The 20,281-nt window shown below is 39.8% G+C and overlaps 1 protein-coding gene across 2 annotated transcripts in view; it reads left to right on the top strand.

Moving 5' to 3' along the window:
* Positions 1–20,281, top strand: part of STK38L (serine/threonine kinase 38 like) — a 56,679-nt gene that overhangs the window by 12,327 nt on the left and 24,071 nt on the right. The window contains exons 2-3 of one of the 2 annotated variants that reach the window (XM_030540737.1): positions 18,919–19,124; positions 19,846–19,990. In XM_030540737.1, coding sequence (XP_030396597.1) covers positions 19,112–19,124; positions 19,846–19,990 — 158 coding nt within the window. In that variant the 5' untranslated portion in view covers positions 18,919–19,111. The remainder of the gene's footprint in view (positions 1–18,918; positions 19,125–19,845; positions 19,991–20,281) is intronic. The other variant, XM_030540728.1, reaches the window with a different exon arrangement.

The raw sequence follows: 20,281 nt of genomic DNA, 5'->3' as shown, positions 1-20,281 counted from the left end.
TTTTTCAAAAATGTCATTGAAACTTTTCTATGAAATTTTGGGTCAAATTTGACTTGACAGTGTCAGGGACGTGCTGGCCACCGCTTCCCGCAGCTCCCCCAGGAACGGTGAACTGCAGCCACTAGGAGCTGTGGGCGGCTGCGCAAATGTAAACAAACTGTCTCGCGGCCTGCCAGTGGATTACCCTGACCTGCCATATTTTTCAGTTACTTAGTTGTGACATTTTAACCTAACCTCCCTGCCTACCCCACCTGGTTCCTGCCTGTTTTCTCCCAGCCAGCCAGAACAAAGGACCACCACACATAGGGTGAGGACATTCCTTTAGTTTAGTGGTCCCTGCCCCCCTAGCTGGGTGTAGAGGAATGTCCAGGGGTGTGTGGTGGGGTGCTAGCCAGTCCCCACTGGTGGCAGTGAGGGAGCACCACTCAGCTCTGTTCTGGCCCCATTCCCTGGCTGCACCTGCAGCCATAGCTTCATTCCCGGCCCCTGCCCTGGCCCCACTCCTAGCCTTGGCTTGGCCCAACTCTGCTCCTAGCAGGGGGTGCAGGGGCATGGGCACATTCCATTACAGGCAGTGGGGGGCAGGGAAAGAGGAAAAGTTTGGGCACCACTGCTTTAACCTAAAAATAACAATGTTTTCTTGTCTCCATAATCTAAATGCTTTTTTTTTTTCGTGAAAAGCAGTCTAGCCATAGACTTCTAAAATATCATCTTTAAAAACTGTTGCTGGACAATGAACAATGAAAAAGTATTGTGCCCTTATGCAGAGTGGTTAGAATATACTAGAGGAGAGAGCTACAGTGTATATATATCTGCCTTGTCTGCAGCTGCAGTATGCCGGATGAGATTCTGCAATGACTGAGGAAAATCTAAATATGTTTTCCCCCTTGCCCTTTGCTGCCAAGGCAGCAGGGCTGGGTTTTACTGCAAAAAGATTGGTTAAGTAATACTTTGAATGGTAAAGTAAATGATGTCCAGATATTGCAAACTAATAAACCACAGTCGGTGCAATACAGATTAAATTCCATATTTGTCTTGGATGGAAGGTCAGACTCCTGTCTGGAATGATTGAATTTGTACTTTGGGTGCAGCTTCCTTGTATTCAAGGGTGGTGATCATCTTGTCAACAAAACGTCTGATTTACAAGATGAAGTCACTTACAATAAGTAGACTTTCCATATACATGTAAAGTGTTATTTTGCACATGGTCAATTAACTTCGGCACCTGCCTATGCTTTTTCTTGGGTTTTCTTCCCGATTTAAAAGAAAAGAATATAATATGCTATGTGTTTGACGGGGGTGGGGGAGAAAAGGCCAAGGGAATCTTTTTTTTTCCCCTCAAACCCCTATTTAAATAATGCAAAATTTAGCTAGCTAATATTATTTTAAGGGGAAACTGCATTCATTACATTCTAATATCTCTGGTGAAGATACACTATGCCGACAGAGAACTCTCCTGTTGGCATTACTCTATCTTAACGAGAGGCAGAAGCTATGTTGGCAGGAGAGCATCTCTCACCAACTTAGCAGTGGTGTGGACAGCACTTAGGTTGATGTAAATTGTGTTGTCCGAGGGGTGGCTTTTTCACATCCCTGAGTGATGTAAGTTACATTGACCTAAGCAGTAGTGTAGACAAGCTCTAAATGAGTATTTACTAAAGAAGCAGAAGAAAGTATTTTAAAAACACTTGCGGGAGGGGGAGAGAGAAATATCTGTTGTTTTTTGACACCTCCAAAAGTCCTGTGTGGCTCAGGTTAGTTGCTCAAAGGGAATTGCTGTTTCCCCAGAAAAAAGTTTGGTCTGTTGATATAGGGCCCAATCCTGCTCACATTAAAATCTGACAAAATTTTCATTGACTTCAGTGGGAACAGGATTGGAACAAGAGCTTTTTGACAAAGGAAATAATTTGCATTTTGATTGCATGTTACTTTTAAAAAATGACATGCAATGGATTCAAATGATCTTTTTTGTTTGTGTATGAAATATAAAGGGAACCTTGAAAGGATTTTTTTAAATTACTTTTTCTCCATCTGCCCCTTTTTTTACATTAGAAATACAATTCTTATTTGCCCTTTAAGAGCCTCAAGCTGCCTTTTGCAAATTTCATAGCCATAATTAATTAATTCACCTAATTTAGGAGCAGTTCACTAAACACCCAACATTCAAAAGGACTGAAACCCTCCTCATAGGACACTCATTCTCTTTGTTCTCTTCAGTATATCTCCATCTGCTTAACAAAGCCAACTGCACTAAGATTAATCATGCTAATAAGCTTTTGTCATTTCAGCCAAAGAATGTCCATGTTAGAGTTCAATACCAATGATCAAGTTCCACCAACATTGATCTGAATCAGTGGTGGACAACCTGCAGCCTGCAGGCCACAGGGTAATCTGCTGACGGGCCACCAGACAGTTTGTTTCCATTTGCACTGCCACCTGTAGCTCCCAGTGGCTGCGGTTTGCCGTTCCTGGCCAACAGAAGCGGCAGCCATTACATCTCTTGGCCTGCGCTGCTTCCCGCTGCTCCCATTAGCTAGAAACGGCGAACCGCGGCCACTGGGAGCTGCGGGTGGCTGTGCAAATGTAAACACACTGTCTGGCAGCCTGCCAGCCGTAGGTTTCCCACCACTGATCTGAACTGTACCTGTAGTATTTGCAATTTAGTTGAATTTCTAACAAACTAAAATCAAAGATCCGTTTCAGTCGGTGGGGAAGGAAGAGAAATAGTCTAGTTTATTACATGACCTGTGCATTCAGGTTCTGAATCTGTTGCCATCTGGTCCCTCTTAAAATTACCCAATATTCTAAAGTGAAGTACAAGTTAAAAATAGTCATTTAACTGTTTGATGTGAGTTTGGATTAAAATTTTCCAGGAAAAAAGCCAGTGAAGGCAAGGCTGCTGTGAAGTCCCAGCTGTGCTGTGCAGTGTACATGCACTGCTTTGCTGCTGCCCAAAAAATGATTTTGAACAATGTTCCTTTTTCCTTTGATATTCTGTTGGCATAACCTTGATAAAATATCACTGCAGTTGCAAACAAAATCTTGTTAATTCAGAGACTGTATATTGTACATGATGTAGTTGGAATGTTCTTAACTGTCTCTGGAAGAGCATCAGAATCTGCTTCCTAATAACAGTTACTAAAACTTCTCAGCCCAAGAGACACAAGTGATAGAAGCAGATGAGACTCCCTTGGAATTAATGCACTTGTACTCATGAAGAATCTAGACTAGTCTTCATTTAAATGGTTGATTTATTTTTTTTTTTGTTTTGGTTGGTTGGTTTTGTTCAGTCTTTTCTTATTTAAACTGTATTCTAGAGTTTCTTTTCTATATCTTAGTTTTGAATGCTAAATCTTATGAGCAACCATAGATACTTAGAGTTTGGGGTTTTTTTCCCCTTAAGTGCACAAACTTCACTTTTCAAACATGTTTCATTATGAGAATATGCAGATATCTTTCCAGAGAAATAGCTTGCCTCTCCCAAAGGTTCAAATGTAGACCTTCTTTCAGTTCTTCGTTGTGAGCAGTTGGTGACATCTGGGATTAGAGATTCAGTTTCTCAACTCTTCCTTTGCTGACTATGTAGTTTTGATAAATTATGTATTTTGCTTGCTTGATTTTTTTTTAAAAATCTTCAAATAAAACTTTTTTTCCTTTTCTCCTATCAAGATTTAAAATTGGCTCTTTGTGTTGTATGTCTAATGACTTGGACAAAGTATGGCCGTGTGACGATGGCACTGTATACAAAACATAAATACATGGAAAGAAAACTAGAGATTGGGTCTTGAACACTAGGCTCATACCATGATTTTGGCTAATTCGCTTAATTTTGTTGTATCTCAGTTTCCCCATCTATTAAATGAGAATAGAGTTCTTTATCCTCCAATGTGAAATGCTTTGATCTCTACAGATGGTAAGCACTGTATATATGCCCAGTATTGACTTTCGATTATGAAGACAGGGGAGTGGGCATTCCCAGCTCTGCTACAGCCATCCTGTGTGATGCAGGTGTCTCTGGCCAAATCCTGCCCTAATTTACACCTGTTTGAAACCCATAGAGTTCTGGTAACTACAGGATTTAGCCCTCTCAAGGTCAGTTTCCTGAGTAGAGAAATTTGAATAATACTACTGACCCACCCATATAAGGGATGTGCTGTATGGCTGTGTTAGTTAATACACCTCTACCTTGATATAACGCTGTCCTTGGGAGCCAAAAAATCTTACCACGTTATAGGTGAAACTGCATTATATCAAACTTGCTTTGCTCCACAGGAGTACGCAGCCCCGCCCGCCTGAAACACTGCTTTACCGTGTTATATCCAAATTCGTGTTATATCGGGTGGCATTATATTGAGGTAGCGGTGTATTTGCAATGTGCTTTGAGATTTTTGGATGGAAGAGTCTAAAGAAATTAAACATCTGCCACTGAGGAGGTAAAATAAACCCCCAGACTATAGTTCAGTTAAAGTACCTTTCTGACTTTTTTAACACAAAGAATATTCAAAGCAAGAACAAAGCAACTCGGAACACTCAGTAACAACCACCGGAGACCTTTTCAACTTTCAACAAGCTGAGAAAGGAGAAGACACACCCTTCCCTCTAGGGAGCTGCCACCGCAGCAGCTGCTGCGCTGCTTTTATAGCCCCACTAAGGATCTTAGTTAGTCTGAAGACGGGTGCTGGAACTAGGGTTGCCGGGGGTGCAGCAGTACCCCCTGGCTTGAAGTGGTTTTCATTATATACAGGGGTTTACAGTTTTGTTCAGTCTTTCAGCACCCCCACTGTAAAAAATGTTTCAACACCACTGTCTGAGGATGCGTGAGTTAGAATAAAATCCAGCTCCCTTTCCTATAGCTGTCTTGATATCTAAGGGCGAAGATGGTTCATATTAGTGAAAACGTATTTTTGCCTCTAAACTAAGCAGATTGGCCTCTGAATACAAATGGGGAGCTGATTGGTTGAGTAAATAAGTGCTACTTTCACGCAATCGCTCTTCTGACCACAAGAGCCCTTTTAAAATAGTTTTTAGTAAAATTTATAATTCCAGCACTCCTTTTTATCATCTAGGAATAATCATAAATATAAAGAAGTCATACGGCTTGACCCTGATTTTGGAGCAGCTCCACACTATCAGCCTTAACGTTTTCTTTATCTTTAATAATGTGGCTTGTTACTTCATAATGCATAAAGGGAAAATGGTGCTAGGTTCTGTGTTGTGAAATAAAAATGCTCGCTCTCACCATTTAAAAACATATTTGCAGCGAGCTATATTTCTGATCTAGTTACACATATGTCTTTACAAGGAAACTTGAAAAAGATCCAGGTGTCATGCATTTGGCAGTATTTTTAAAGAGAGCTGATTTGAAGTATCTAACACTGTTTGCATATGAGTAAAAGAAGATGTAAACATTGATTAGAGAGACATTCAGTTAAATATATTCTACTGAACTCCTAGTGGCAACATTTTGCTTTTAGCCAAGGGAAAATGTAACCACATCGGGAAATGTTATTGCCAAACTTAACTGGTCACTTGCATTAAATTGTTAATATTCAGAGAAGTTCTTTTCCTTTTGTCATCTTTTCTTTGTTTCACTTTATGAAACCAAAATATGTGCTCATCTTGTGCTCGGGGCACCTACGTAATACACACTTTTCAGAGCAAAGTATCATAATTGCTTCTCTCACACGATCAAAAAAATACACAAATATGCACCAATATATACAATGATGACTCAGGTGGGATAGGCATACTGATAATAGCTTCGTGTCACTGCAGTCAGATCTGGTGGGTTTTCCCATTTGGGTCCCACTGCAGGATACGCGCTAAAACATTTAATCCAGCGCCCCAAGAGAGAAATGAGTTTCCAACCAATTTAAGTACTATAAATCATTTTAAGAACTTCTAAAATGGATTCATTAATAATGTCCCTGTGAGGTGGAGAACTGGTATCCCTATTTTACACATGAGTAAACTGAGGCACAGCGTAAGTGTTTTGCCTATAGTCACACAGGAAATCCTTGACAGAGTTGAAATAGAACCCAAATCTTCTAAGTTACTTAATACAGTTTCCTTTGTCTTAACCACAGAAGCATCCTTTCTCTTTGTACATGCATAATATGCATCTAAAACAGAGCTAACTTTTCAGTTGTTTATTTCTTAAATGCTAGTATCAGCAGCCAGGACCCAGGCATGTGTTTTTGTTTTTGCAGTAGGGATTGTCTAACTTTATCACTAGTAGATGACATATTCAGTACTACCTTTGCAGGTAAATCTCCTATTAAAGACAATGGGAGATTTGCCAGGATAAGGAATGTGTAAGAAGAGCTGAAGAAGGCCATTGGAGTTGGACATTCCTGCTGTTGTGTCTTAAATCAAACATATATATTCTTCCAGCCATCGCTTTTGTTAGTGACAAGCTGGTTAGCAGACACTAGGTTGTATGATCAGGCTGCCCAGATCAAAACATAAGAAATGTCAACCCTGAATGCATGGAGGAGGCTTCTGCCCCATGTCAACACCACTGTTTGATCTGGCTTGTCCATGTGTAGACTCTGAACAGCATGCAAAAACTAAACAACACATGCTAGAAAGCTTTTTTAGGCTTTGTAAAAGTGGCCATAGTTATTTATCAACAATATATAACAGCTCATCAATAATATGGAGAGGTACAATATATGAGATATCATCTAGGAGACTGTCTCTAACTTTTAAATATGATTGATCTCACTGAATACAAGGCTAATCAAAAGAATGGTCTCCCTTGTTACTATAGTTTGAACTAGAGGGACATGGGAATGTATTCATAATCTTGCTGTGTTTTCGAAGCCTTTTAATGTGCTCCTCTGCACAGCGAGCAGGCAAAAGTTGGTTTAAACAGAATGTAACTAATTGTCATTGGGCAGTTTTGTTCATGTTGTGTGTACTTGCCCACACGTTGGCATGCAGCAGTCATTTAACGGGGAGACAGTTTGATTGAAATATTGAGTGGTAGAGATTAATATAAAGGAAAAAGCCACCCATTTGACTGAGCTATCTCCAGGGCAAGCCCAAGACTGGAGTGAAGTCCCACAGAAGTGAAGGCCCATCACAAACCGTAGCACCTTCCCTCTAAGGCCAGGTGTACACTTAAAAATTAGATCAACCTAGCTGTGTCATTCAAGGCCATGAAAAATGTCATGCCTCAAGCTCCGTATTTAGATCGACCTAACCCGCACTGTAGACACAGCTACGCTGATGGAAGAATTCTTCCGTTAACCTATCTACTGACTCTCAGAGAAATCTGTTAACCATGCTGATGGAAAAACCCCTTCCATTGACCCAGGAAGCATCTGTACTATAGTGGCAATGCTGCAGCTTTGCCGCTGTCACTCTTATAGCATGGACGTAGCTTTGCCCTTCCTGACCTGTCTGCTCCAATATAAACATAGCAATGTGTTTCAGAGTAGCAGCCGTGTTAGTCTGTACCCACAAAAGGAACAGGAGTACTTGTGGCACCTTAAAAACTAACAAAAATGTGTCAGTCTCTAAGGTGCCACAGGTACTCCTGTTCATATAGCAATGTGTGTCTGTGCACGTGTTTTAAAAAAAAAAAGTCAAAGCAAAACACTCCACTGCACACACTTCTGTCCCTGGGGGAAGGATGAGAGAACAAATGTGTGGCAGATGTGTTGTCATGTTACTTAATGCACTCAGATACTACAGTCATGACAGCAGTATAAGAAGCTATATAGAATAGAATAAAATTTCTCTCAGTCCAATCATTGGAGAGCTCAGAGGTAAAACCCACACCTTGCTGGGGATGCCCTTGGATTCTCTGAAATAGATCTGAAAATAAAAGTTGGAGTCCATTTACCTTTCTGAGCCTGTAACACCTTGCTGAAGAATGTCTTTGACAGACAGTAGCACTGTAGCTACACTCAGCATCACAAGCAGAGTGCAAAATTAGAATAGTATTGCCCTTGATTTTATACTCTAGAGTTTCCTGATACTAAAACAGGAGGGAAATGTCTTTCCCTTTGCAGCTGTCTTTATTGCTGTAGGGACCTCACTGCTAGTCTCATGGTCCCTTCCTGAAATAATCTTTCTTCTGTGGCCGAACCTGGCTGTATGTGAGGGGGTGGGGAGGAGCTCAACCCACCACATCCACTTCCACAGCTCCAGGTCCAGGCACTTGGAAGGTTCTTTCAAACATTTGTGTGTGTCCCACATCTCATCTCTCCAGCAGGCTCCTGCTCTGCACAGCATCTGCTTTATCCACTAACTGGCTCCTACTCCAAAAATCATAATCAGAAAAGAATCTGTCAGCAGTGGGAGTTGAACCAGCTCCCAGCAACAGTTCTAGCTGCATTCATAGATTTTTAAAGCCAGAAATGACCATTAGATCATCTAATCTGACCACCTGCGTAAAACAGGCCCAAGCAACTCATCCAGTTTCTACTTTGTTTCTCCTTTAGAGCTCCTCTCCTTTGCTAGCATAGATTTACCATGTGTATTTATTGCATTTATTTTATTTTATATGATTTGAAAGTGCCTGTCCAAGACTTGGAAGACTTTGAATATATTGAAAATGCAACCATACAAACAAGAATAAATTCAGTGGTCTTTTAACCTCCACAACAGAAATATTGAACCAAAAAATCAAGCCCCAACAATACCCTTCTCAGACCATAAATTCCAGTCCTGCTTGTGCTGCTGCCTCCCTGAACTCCTTGGAAAACAGGTGGTCTTTGCAGCATGCCCTGAAGATCAACAGATTTGGGCTCTGTTGGATCACAAGTAGAACGGAATTCCAGTGTCAGGCCATTTTCCATAAAACTCCCTTATCAGAAGCCACTTCTCTTACTATTTTTACTATTATTTTTATAGTCTTGTACATAGCCCACAATCTGTTAGGTGATGTCTTTTCACCATGTGGTATCACAGGCTCAGAAAGGTTATCTGTGTAAAAAATATATATATTTTTAAATACTTGCCCACAGTTTATTCATGGTGAGAAGTGATACATTCTTTTTGAAGGAGGGTCTAAAAAGAAATGAGTGTTGTTTTCCTTAGAACCAGAAACACCATAATTAATTAAGAAAGAGCAAGTTTGTGAGAGGCCTCTGAAGAGTTGATCTTGCTTTGTTCTTAATTATTTCATGGCCCAGATTTTGCAGCAAAATGTTTAAGCGTGTGCTTAAAGTCCTAGTGAATTCAGTGGGGCTTAAAATTAATGTTTTGCTGAATAGGGTTGGACATAAGCGCCAGCCTAAGATTAAGCACATGCTTAAGTGCTTTGGACCAGAGAGCAATTCACTCTTTTCAAACTGTGTTAAAAGGAATTTGACTACCCATATTTTGTACTTCAGGTTGAGTCCAAGATGAGTCGTATGACAAGGAGGAAAAAATATCGTAAACGAAGGTGATGTGTGACGTGCAGTTTCAGTGCACACAACTGTATTTATCTTCTAGAAAAAGCGCTACGTAATCTTTCTTGCTTGCCAAAAATAATGAAATTTCTAAACAAAATTAAGTTTGTTTCAAAACTTAGAGTAACCTTTGAGAGAGACACATTAACACAGCCCAGGATTGGAAGTCAAGATGCCATCACCCTGAGAATACACAGCTCTCATTATAATTGGCTGAAATATGGATGCTCAGCACCTCTGAAAATCAGGACCTTTTATTCTATTCCCTGTCATAGTGGCCTTTCTTTATGACCTGTCGTGGTGGTGGTACAGATGCCATATTCCCAGATTCCTTCTTTCTAGAATGGGGATAATAATCCTTACCTATCTCACAGCAAATATTCATTAATATTTGCAAAGCATTTTGAAATCTTAGTGCGCCCGTCCAATCAAAGAGCCAATACTTTCTATTGAAAATAATTTGTCAGGAGAAAAGCTCTGAAGAGACTGAGCTTGGTAAGACTTCAGCAGAACAGTAAAGCTTTGACTATATATATTGGATACATGATGTCTCAAAATTGTACTGCTCTCATGGGAATAGAGAGGACCACTACTGATAATGGAATATAGAGGCTATAATTGCAATATGTATGTATTGTTAAATGTTTAGGTATTGAAGCGACCTTATTGGTAGTTTAGTGGTTCTAAACTTTAGGTAACCACCAACTCCACTGCTAACCAAAACAAATACTGAGGTATTTTGAGTCAAATGTTTCTTTACTACTTGAGCTGGATGAAAGATTAACCTTTTTTTGTACCTAGCTTTTACCCGCCCAGTATGTTTTCCTGTTGGGGAAATGAATTTGCATTTATCAGTCCTCCTGCTTGCTGCTCGTTGAAAGTAGAATAGTAGTGAATCACAGACGGTTATTTTCAGGAGGTTGCTGCTGCTGTACTTAATTGAATAGCAGGAAATCCTTAAGTGCAACAGAACTCCAATATTCAGTTTATATTCCATATTTGGGAATATTTCCTTATCATTACTGGTAGTATGTTGTAATGAAAAAGAAAATTAATTTCCTTGGGCCAAATTCAAAGGCAGTGAGTAAGGTGGTATTACTTAGTCTTTCCTGAGTTTGGACAAAGTCCCTTAGAACTCATTTGTACTCTGTGCCTGTTTTGACTTGAAAAAAGGTGTTTTTTTAAAAATAATGTTGCTAACAAAAGGGGTCTTTTGAATCAATACCTAGAATAGATACTGTTTTCTGCCACCACAACCATGTTAGCTGATTGTGGTTTAATGAAGGTATGTCCTGTAGATGAGGAAAAACAGGTGAGCGTATGTTGAGTATTTACAAACCTCAACTTTTTTGTAGGCTAGATGTAGGATGATAACACTTTTCTCCTAGATTTAGCTGCTTATGGTTGATACAGTTAGCTGTGACAGTGTTAAACTGTGGCTACTCTAGGTGTTGAGGTATGATTTAAATCCTGGTATCTAACTCAAAACACCTTTTTTCCTAGTCTAGATAAGACCCCCCTGTTACACTTGGGTAGACAGGATATATGTAGTTCTAGGAGTCTGTCTGAATGTAAGGGGATGGATCTAAGTTACATTATCTTACAGATCCCCTCTTAATTTAGCCCATTGTTTCGGATGCTTACTAAAGTTTTTCTAAAATCTAAGGCCATGTCTTCACTCCCACTTATGTTGGCAAAACTTATGTCACTCGGGGGTATGAAAAAAGCCCCACACTCCTGAGTGACACAAATTCCGCCAGCCTAAGTGGCAGTGTGCTCAGTGCTATTACTGCTCATGGAGGTGATTTTATGTTGATGGGAAAGCTCTCTCTCCTGTCGGCATAGAGCAGCCACTTGACCGATCTTACAACGGTGCAGCTACATCTGTATAGCTGTGCTACTGTAAGCTCACTGGTGTAGATGTGGCCTTACTCACAGAAAAATTACTTTTTCCATGCTGAACACAGTGGATGGGCATTTGGATAAATTTAACTGGTTAAATTCCTAGCTCTTTTCTAGGCTCTCATTCTCAGTATTCTGAGAATTCCCAATGTCTCCATTAACAGAGCTGTGATGTCTGATGGATTGAATGATCTGTCTAATAGGTCTTTTTCATCTTTCATTTCTACATGTCTATGAATACCTTCTGCAGATTTTTTTCAATCTTAGAGTTCAGATGTTGGGAGTGTCCACTGTTCTGATGTATTAGCTGTGGCCAGACGAGTCATGGAGCTATATCTGGTTTTAACTGTAAGTGGTTATAATGAGCGACTTATTATGGACATTCCACAGGGAGGGCAAGAATTACTTAAAATGGCCAAAACATTTGAGTGCTTTTCATGTTTAAATAGTAAAGCCTGTTCTGAGAGAACTAATTTTACTCTGCATTGCTTGGTGTTCACTCAGATAGAACAAACATAATTCATTCTCTAGCTCAAGATAGTAAAACTCATGTGAATCTGGTTACAGATAGCTTAATACATATTGGAGAATAATGACAAATGGTTTGTAGATTCATAGATTCCAAGGGACCATTGTGATCATCTAGTCTGACCTCCTGGCTAACATAAGCATAGAACTTCCCCAAAATAATTCCTAGAGCAGAACTTTTAGAAAAACATCCTATCTTGATTTAAAAATTGTCAGTGATGGAGAATCCAGCACAACCCTTGGTATGTTGTTCCAGTAGTTAATTACACTCACCGTCATAAATGTATGCCTTATGTCCAGTCTGTATTTGTCTAGCTTCAACTTCCAGCCATTGGATTGTTTTATGCATTTATCTACTAGGTTGAAGAACGCATTACTCAATATTTGTTCCCCATGTAGATACTTACAGAGTATCTGGGTAATGGGGGAAATAAGTAAAGTAAATGAACGTTTAAAAATAAAGGAAATGGTAGTGAACTAATCCTCTCATTACTGTGTACTGAAGTTTTGGGTTTCATTTTCCCTTCTGTTAAATTTAGACGGTTGTAAAAACACATTCCTAAGATATCAGTAAGGACCTGTATGGAAATATTATCAAGGAAGGAAAAGTGTATGTGTTAAGCCTCTGATTTGTTATATCTGACTGTAAAAGTTGCTACTTAAAAGTAGAAGGGGAAACAAAATTAGAGGCTTTGAAGGATGGTGCTATTGTGAAACATGAATTATGTAGGGATATAATTTTTTTTATCATGCTGGTCAGTGTCCCAAAAGGAAGCGTTTGAAAAGTTTTACTGATCTGCTAACTAAACTTATGGGTAGCAATACTTTAGCAGTTAATATTTCCCAGGTCACCAGAATAAGATTAATTCTTAATGGGTCTGATTCAAAGTTCATGTAAGTCAGTGGGAGTCTTTCCGTTGACTTCTGTGGACTTTGGATCAGGTCCTATATCTTTTATTTCACTCAAAAATGTGAAATCATATTCTTCATTAGTATAGAGCAGTGGCGGGCAACCTGCTGCCGCAGACTGAATGCAGCCCATTGGGTAATGTCCCTTTGGCCCATGCCACTTCCTGCAACTCCCATTGGCCAGAAATGGCAAACTGTGGCCACTGGGAGCTGCGGACAGCCGTGCATGCGGATGGTCAATGTAAACTCTGTCTCGTGGCCCACCAGCAGATTACCCTGACGGGCCACAGGTTGCCCACCACTGGTATAGTCTTATCATCTACCCCAGACAGCTTGCAAAACATTGCTCCACAATTGACATGTCCACGACCACATTAGTCCATCAAGGTGCAATTTTTTTCTAGTCTGCATACTGCTCTGAGACTTAATACAACAAAGCTTTTAGATCCGTTTTTTTTTCCAGTTTCTGGATTGTCATGCAGCTATAGTAGTGGATTTTTAAGCCTTTGTAGAAAGAAACATTGAGTTGGTGAAGATCAAGTTTTAATAAGTTTGATATACATGAAGATTTGAAGTCTGTGCAAGAAAAGAGTAGATGCAAAAGAATGTGCAGAGCGAAAAGGTGAGCAACGCAAATACCAAATTCTGCACAAGTGGCAAATGACAATGCAAAGACACACCTTTCTTCAGGATGAATAATGCAAGCTGACTTCTTTCTGCCTCAGTTTCATCTTTAGGATATTCATGGACAGGCTTTGCTAAAGCTAAGACAGAAGTGGTAACCTTTTAGTATGGGGGCTGATTTCATATTTTGGAAGCTGCCTCTGGTGTCCGGGTTACTGCTTCTCCTCCCCCGTGTCTCGCTAGCATGTCACATCACCTCATGCTGCTGACTCTTTGATTGCTTCATCCATTGTAGCTGTCCCTGCCCACTGCCTTTTGGTGTGAATCATGTAGTTATTTGTGGGTTTGGTTTTGTTTTGTTTTGGTCTCCTGCCTCTGTGTCTCTTAAAAAGGATTTGAATAATTTAGAGAGGGGAGAGCTGGTTTTCATATTCTGAAGCTCTTAATTTACCTTTTCCTTGCTATTTTCATAGATAGCACTTTGCATTTTTAAAAAATATATAGCACTAGGCAACATTGTTTTGGCGCTCAATTTTGCTCAGCTATTACATTTGTCATTGGTCAAGCAACTGTACAACAGTAAAGGTAATGTGGTTTCTTCTTCAAAGAGCTGACACTTCATTGTTGTATATAGTGGTGATACCTGGGTTTCTGAAGATGATTGTTTTGCTGGACTGTGTGCTTTTACATTTGAATGACTCCCTGAGCATAACTCTATTTAACTCCTCTTTGCCTTTTCCCTTCTATGCCCCCTGTCTTCTTTGAAACTGCAGTTGGCATACCTGATTTCAGGAGAAACTTGAGATCAAGTAACAAAATGTATTATACTGAGAGCACTGTGGAAGCTATGATTTGAAGCAAGAAACTATTTCTCAGTATTGTCCTTACACACAGATGTGTAATGTAAGTGATATGGCTCCATGATTTGAGTGCAGTCTTGACTGCTTACATCAGCGGAGAATTAGGCCCATGATCTCTAGGAATCAGAAGCGCCAATGCGTACTGGCTTGCATTAGTGAGTCTTTATTGACCATTTAATAAAGGGCCATAGTTGTCACAGGAACAGGCATTCCCTATCCTCAGGTCTCCAGCATAAGCATTGCATTTTAAACTCAAAAGAGCAGAAAGGGGTTTCAAAAGTTTTCCTCACTAAAATGTGAGAGACCCAGTTGTCTGAATAACTCATTTTAATGTGTAGTACTGTTGGCATATGTTTGTTAAAATTGTGGAAGAAAATCAGAAGTTTTTGTGTTCAATTCAAGAGGCTCCAATTTGTCTATTATTTTCCCTTAGCAACAATGTCCATCTAGTAAATATCCTCCTTGGCTTTCAGAGCAGCTAAAAATGAACTTTTAAAATTTCATAAATACAGTTTGCAAAAATGGTAGCGGCTGAGAAGAATATTTGCATTGTCTGGTTCAAATGCCATTTAATTTGATGAGTGGTAGCAAATAGTACCATCGAATGCAGTTGTTCAGGCGGTTTATCTTTAATGAGACTGGTAACCTTAGTCCAGTTCTTGCTGGAGAACTGTCCACATCAAGAAAACTACCACTGCAACTCTCACTAATTCGCCCTGTTGCTGGCAACCTCTCCTAGAGATATCAAGGGTCGAATGGGCTTGGAGACTATAGTGTCCCCAGAATATAAGAAATGTATTTGAGAAAGATATCATTCCTCTGCTCATGCTGTGCCTGTTGAGTGAATAGATGTCTTCAGTTTTCAGTGTTTATAACACCTTTTCATAAGCATGAATTTCCGTTAAAAGATAGAAATAAAAAAAATATTCAAAACAAAACACAAGGAGCCAGAAAGGTTTGAGAGAAGGATCTGAGGTCATGGTTATTCTCTCTAGTCTGTACTTATTATGGCCCTGTCAACGTAGTTTCTGAACGTTTCACAGTATTAATGGATTTTATCCTTATAACATCTCTGTGAGGTAGAGAAGTATTACCCCCACTTTACAGATGGGGAATTGAGGCACAAGGTAGATTAAGTGACTTGCCCAAGGTACCACAGGACGTCTCTGGCTGAGCCAGGATTTGAACCTACATTTCCTGAGTCTAAGTCCAGGGCCAGTGTGCCGTCCACTAGATCGTCTTTCCCGCTTCCCTCTGCCATCCACACCTTCAGTGTAAATAGCTATTTTGTGTAAGTAGCAGTGGGGCTGTAATTATCATGCAGTGACTCAGGACTCGACAACTCCATGCTTGCTGTCAGTTGGCAGCTACCCACAAGATCTAATGCTACCCCACCCTTAAGTTCTTCTGGCCTTTCTGAATTGGATCTCATCAGAATCTTTGACGTCTGGAGATGATGCAGTGCTCTGAATATAAGAGAGACAGGCTTTGTGTGCTCATTTCTCTCTTGCTAGGAAATGCTACCAACTTTCTTGAAGGTCAGTTTCATTAGAGGGCAGTCGCTTTCAAGTTGCTTTATCGTTCCAGCTTTCCTCTTCTGGCTTCCTATAGCAAGTGGTTCCATCTCATGGACACTATGATGCTCGAATATGTTTTGGTTTAATCAAAATTTCAGTGTCCATGTCAACACTGAAGAATAATAGTTTTGAGGCAGGGGGCTTTGCATGGCCATTTGTGTAGCAGAAACTGTGCTATGTGGAGGTTTTCACCAGTGGAGCAGTGATTTCAGGAATTTAGCTGGGAACTGACATAGATTTAAATCCAACCATATAACTGATTTGAGAGTAGACAGAAGAGGTAGTAATTGGTGTTTAGTTTTCCTTTCACAATCCAATTAGAAAAGATTTTAGATTTAAAAGGGTGGAGATGGTGTGGATTAAGCAATTTTTACTAGTAGTAAATGTAAAGGTTCATATTGATCAGATTGTGGCGATGTCTCTAAGTCATAATCTTTTATATCAGTTTTTCCAGAGTAATAGACATGTATGTTGAAAAGGGCTTTGAGTTTCTCAGCCAGTAGGCTTTAAGCAAAATATGACTAGTTGGTTTAAATGCTGTGTTCTTTGTAGTTCCGTAAACTTAATGCAACTCTGATGGCACTTCAGGAATTGAATGATTCCATTATGTAAAAGGCATGATCTTGGGTGGATTAATGGCTCTTTTATGGGCATTTCCAAGAAATGTGGGTGGCACCTTTTTCAAAACATTTTGATTGATATAGTGAGATCAGTGAATGCAGTGTTCAGCCAAAATTCTGAGCAGGGCTTCCTTTGAATTTTCCACCCCACCCTCTGCCCGCATCAGTTGTTTATAAAGGCCAGATTTAAATATTTTGCTTGCCTCTTCCCAACTGAGAGAGTGAGTGGGTGGGTGGGTGTATGTGCGCGCGGATGTGGACATTTAGGGCACAACTCTGAAAGGTGCTGTGCACTTCCTGCAAGATCTCTGTGCTGCTTCATTTCTCACTCATGAGAATCACAGGAGTTGATTAGGATTAGACCCTTAGTTGAGAGGATGGTTTGGGGATGATTTTGTTTACTGTGCTGGAACTGTTAGCTACTTGAATGTGACTATCACAATGTAAGCAAAATGTATTCTAAACTTTAGTCTGAAGAAAGAATTAATTGCAAAATAGAGAAATGGCTGATGGGGCAGGGGGAAGGCAAACAGCATTTTGGAAATGGACACTTGCAGCAGTAATTCTCCCCTTTTCTTGGTTGCTTTATGCTATATTATGACAGTAATGGCAAGCTTCTTATCTTTTAAATAGCTTTCTCTGAGATCGCTAACTTACTAATCAGGAGCTCTTCTGTATTTTCTTATTTTAGAACTACTCTCAATTAGAATCAACCATTCTATTTATAGTCTAGTGCTGTAGTGCCAAAATTGTTATCTCCTTTTTCCAGGCTTAATGAAATCAAGTGACTGAGATTCCTTGTTTGTAGTGTCTGCATTTGAGTGTATAGGAGCATGGAGAAAACAAATGAACAGGAAACAAAACTATATTGTTATTTTAGCCAACTAGGAGTACTAGACTTGCAAATGATGAATACCCGTCTGGTGCAACTGAAAAGTCTTTATACCTTAACCAAAGTTTTAATCCATTTTGAGCCTGGGTTAACAATACATTCAGTGCCAAAATTCCTAAAGGATCAAAAGGCTGTTTTTGCCATATTGGCTCATTCCTGCAAATAATTTGATCACTGATATCACTCTGTGTTCAGATCTGGAGAGGTAATTGGAATTGTTCAGTTTGAATATGTGCAAATACTGAACTTCAGTAGTAAAACCACCTGGTCTGTGTTTCCCTTTCACTGTCTTTGTCAGTAGAGTACTGTAATGAAACTCTTACAATGTGTATGGACACAATAGGATTACAAGAGTACTTGTGGCACCTTAGAGACAAACAAATTTGTTAGTCTCTAAGGTGCCACAAGTACTCTTAGTCTGTATCCGCAAAAAGAACAACACGGCTGCTACTCTGAAACCAGTCAATAGGAATACAGTACGCTTATATTTAATCAAGACTTCCACCTATCGGCGGAGTGACTTGAAACAGCATATACAATTAATAGAAACGGCTAGAGAATTTGTAGATCAGTTTTCTGACTTTTGGAAAACTTGCTACCGTGAGAGAGAGAGTGAGTATGTGCATCTGGTGGTACTAGAGTAAGAGAGGATAACCTCTTGTAATTTTTTTGGTCTGGCATTTATCTGTAGTTAATAAAGATATTATAATAGGTTAACTGAACAGATAGTAGGTCTTGTTGGGAGAAAATCAAAGGAGATAAAATACTGATAAATTCAGAAGTAGCTACAGGATTGTAAAATCTGCTGTATTGCTAGTTCATCAGTATCCCCGCTGTGTAGGTATAAATACACACACATTATTCTCATAAGTGGCACATGGGCATAGTCCAAAATGCACAGTTAAAATAATACTTTCCACATATTATTGTAAAACTCCTCTACTTGCTGCACATCAGGTACTTTTCTAGCAAAGAGACAATGTCTTACTACCACATAAAATTCAATTCAAAGTCAACAAGACCAAATGCCATCTTCGCAAGCTACCTAATTGTGTGTGTGACAGGTCAGACCAAAAAAAGGCATGTTCATGGATTTTATAAAAGCCTACCTTTGTCTGGGGTTTTTTATCAGTTCACAAAAAAAAAAAAGTATTACAATATATATCCAAAGATCAGACAGGGTTTGGGTATTTGTCAGAGGAGGCTGACTCAAAATCCCTTCGTGAAGCAAAAGGATTATACAAAGTAACTTTTCAGGAAGGAGCCATCAGCACAGAATGCTTTCTCCCAGGTCTGTCTCTCTTTTGGGGAAAGGCAGAGCTTATACACTACTTTATTTCCCAGCATGCTTTTGCCCAGCCCAGGACTAGAACATGGCTGCTAGGAGAAAAGAACACTTCCTAACAGCCCTGCTCCCCTGGATCTGAGAGAGCTGAGCTGGCTTTGCTCACCCTCGCTGTAGGGAGTTTCAGCTCCTGGAACACCAGCCCTAAAACCAGTCAGCAGAATGAGGTGGGATTTTGGTCTTTTTAACCAGCCCCCAGACTGCTTCCTAGCAACCACTGCTGCCCCTCAGTGACCACATCCCATGTCCCGCAGGTATTTAAGACGCAAACCTGGAATGACTGTGTGCTGATCTAGGAGGATTCCCTCACAGCCTGAAAAGGCCTAAACACCCTCTTGCAATGATTTCCACATGTGAGGAACTTTGTCTGAAAACACCTTTCTGAATGTCCTAAACAGTTCTTCTTTACCAACTTGTCAATATGGCATGTAAATAGGCCTGAAGGAGATGACCTGGAAAGGTATTTGCCTTGTGATTGAAAACTCCCTCAGAGTCTGATCATTTGCAGCAAAGGGAGTTTCATGATCCATTTTTTTATTATTCTTATAGTAAGAAAAATCTCTCCATAAACTAAGGAAGTTGCCTTTTTGAGGGGATGATTTCTAGATACTGTATTATCCAAGTGCCAGTACTCACTTTTAAAACCGATTTAATAGAACTAAGATAGTTGGCAATCAAATTTTTATGCCTGGCTTATCTTATCTTTCTCTGTGTTTGCTCATTTGTCATTTTCACCGTTTCTTTTTGGCAAGGATTTACATTTCTTCAATCTTAACTTTCTTGTGCCATCCATACATATTACATTTAGAGAGCTACATGGATGGCATCTCTCCTCTTGCCCCAGACTTATTTTATTTTTATATATTTGTTTTGGGCAGGACTCTAGTCAGCCAGTGGTAAATCTGTTAATGCATGACAAGTACATGAGGGTTAGTTGCCTGTAGCCAGCATGGTTCTCTGATATGATTCACTCCTTGTTTTGCCAGTAGAATGGTTTCTGTTATTTTTTGCTGAGTGGGTAGCATATCCTCCCCTACTAAGTCTCTCTAACTTCATAATATTATGGTTTTGGATTTGTTTACATAGAAGGGAGGTGTCTTCCCCATGAATTTCACATTGCCTCTGATTTTTCTGGGGGGAATAAAAAGTTTTTTTGAGTAACTTCATGTGCTCTGTTTCAGTACATGTTACTATGGCAATGACTGCAGGGACTACAACATCCTTTCCCATGAGCAACCACACCCGGGAGAGAGTGACTGTGGCCAAACTTACACTGGAGAACTTCTACAGCAACCTAATTTTACAGCATGAAGAGAGAGAAACCAGGTACTGTGGCTGGGTTCTTTCACACCTTTAACTTTTTATTTATACTGGCCTTGTGTGGGGTTTCTACAGACCAAGTATGTGCTTTTAAAGTCATTTTAGTCCCTGCACAAAGTTTTTCTTAGGAACTTGTATTTATCTCTAACCAAATTATTAGCCATTTGAGGGGACAGTCTTTTGACAATGTATAGATATCTCAGCACTAAGAACTTGTTTTGGCTAGCATATTTGTTAAAATCTCTCACTGTTGCACTAGTGTTGGTGGTACTAATTGCAGAAGCACTAGTATAGACC

Source organism: Gopherus evgoodei, chromosome 1 (assembly GCF_007399415.2).
Source record: "Gopherus evgoodei ecotype Sinaloan lineage chromosome 1, rGopEvg1_v1.p, whole genome shotgun sequence".
Lineage (NCBI taxonomy): Eukaryota > Metazoa > Chordata > Testudines > Testudinidae > Gopherus > Gopherus evgoodei.
The sequence above is the reverse complement of the archived record's forward strand: the minus strand, read 5'-3'. Positions and strand labels throughout refer to the sequence as shown.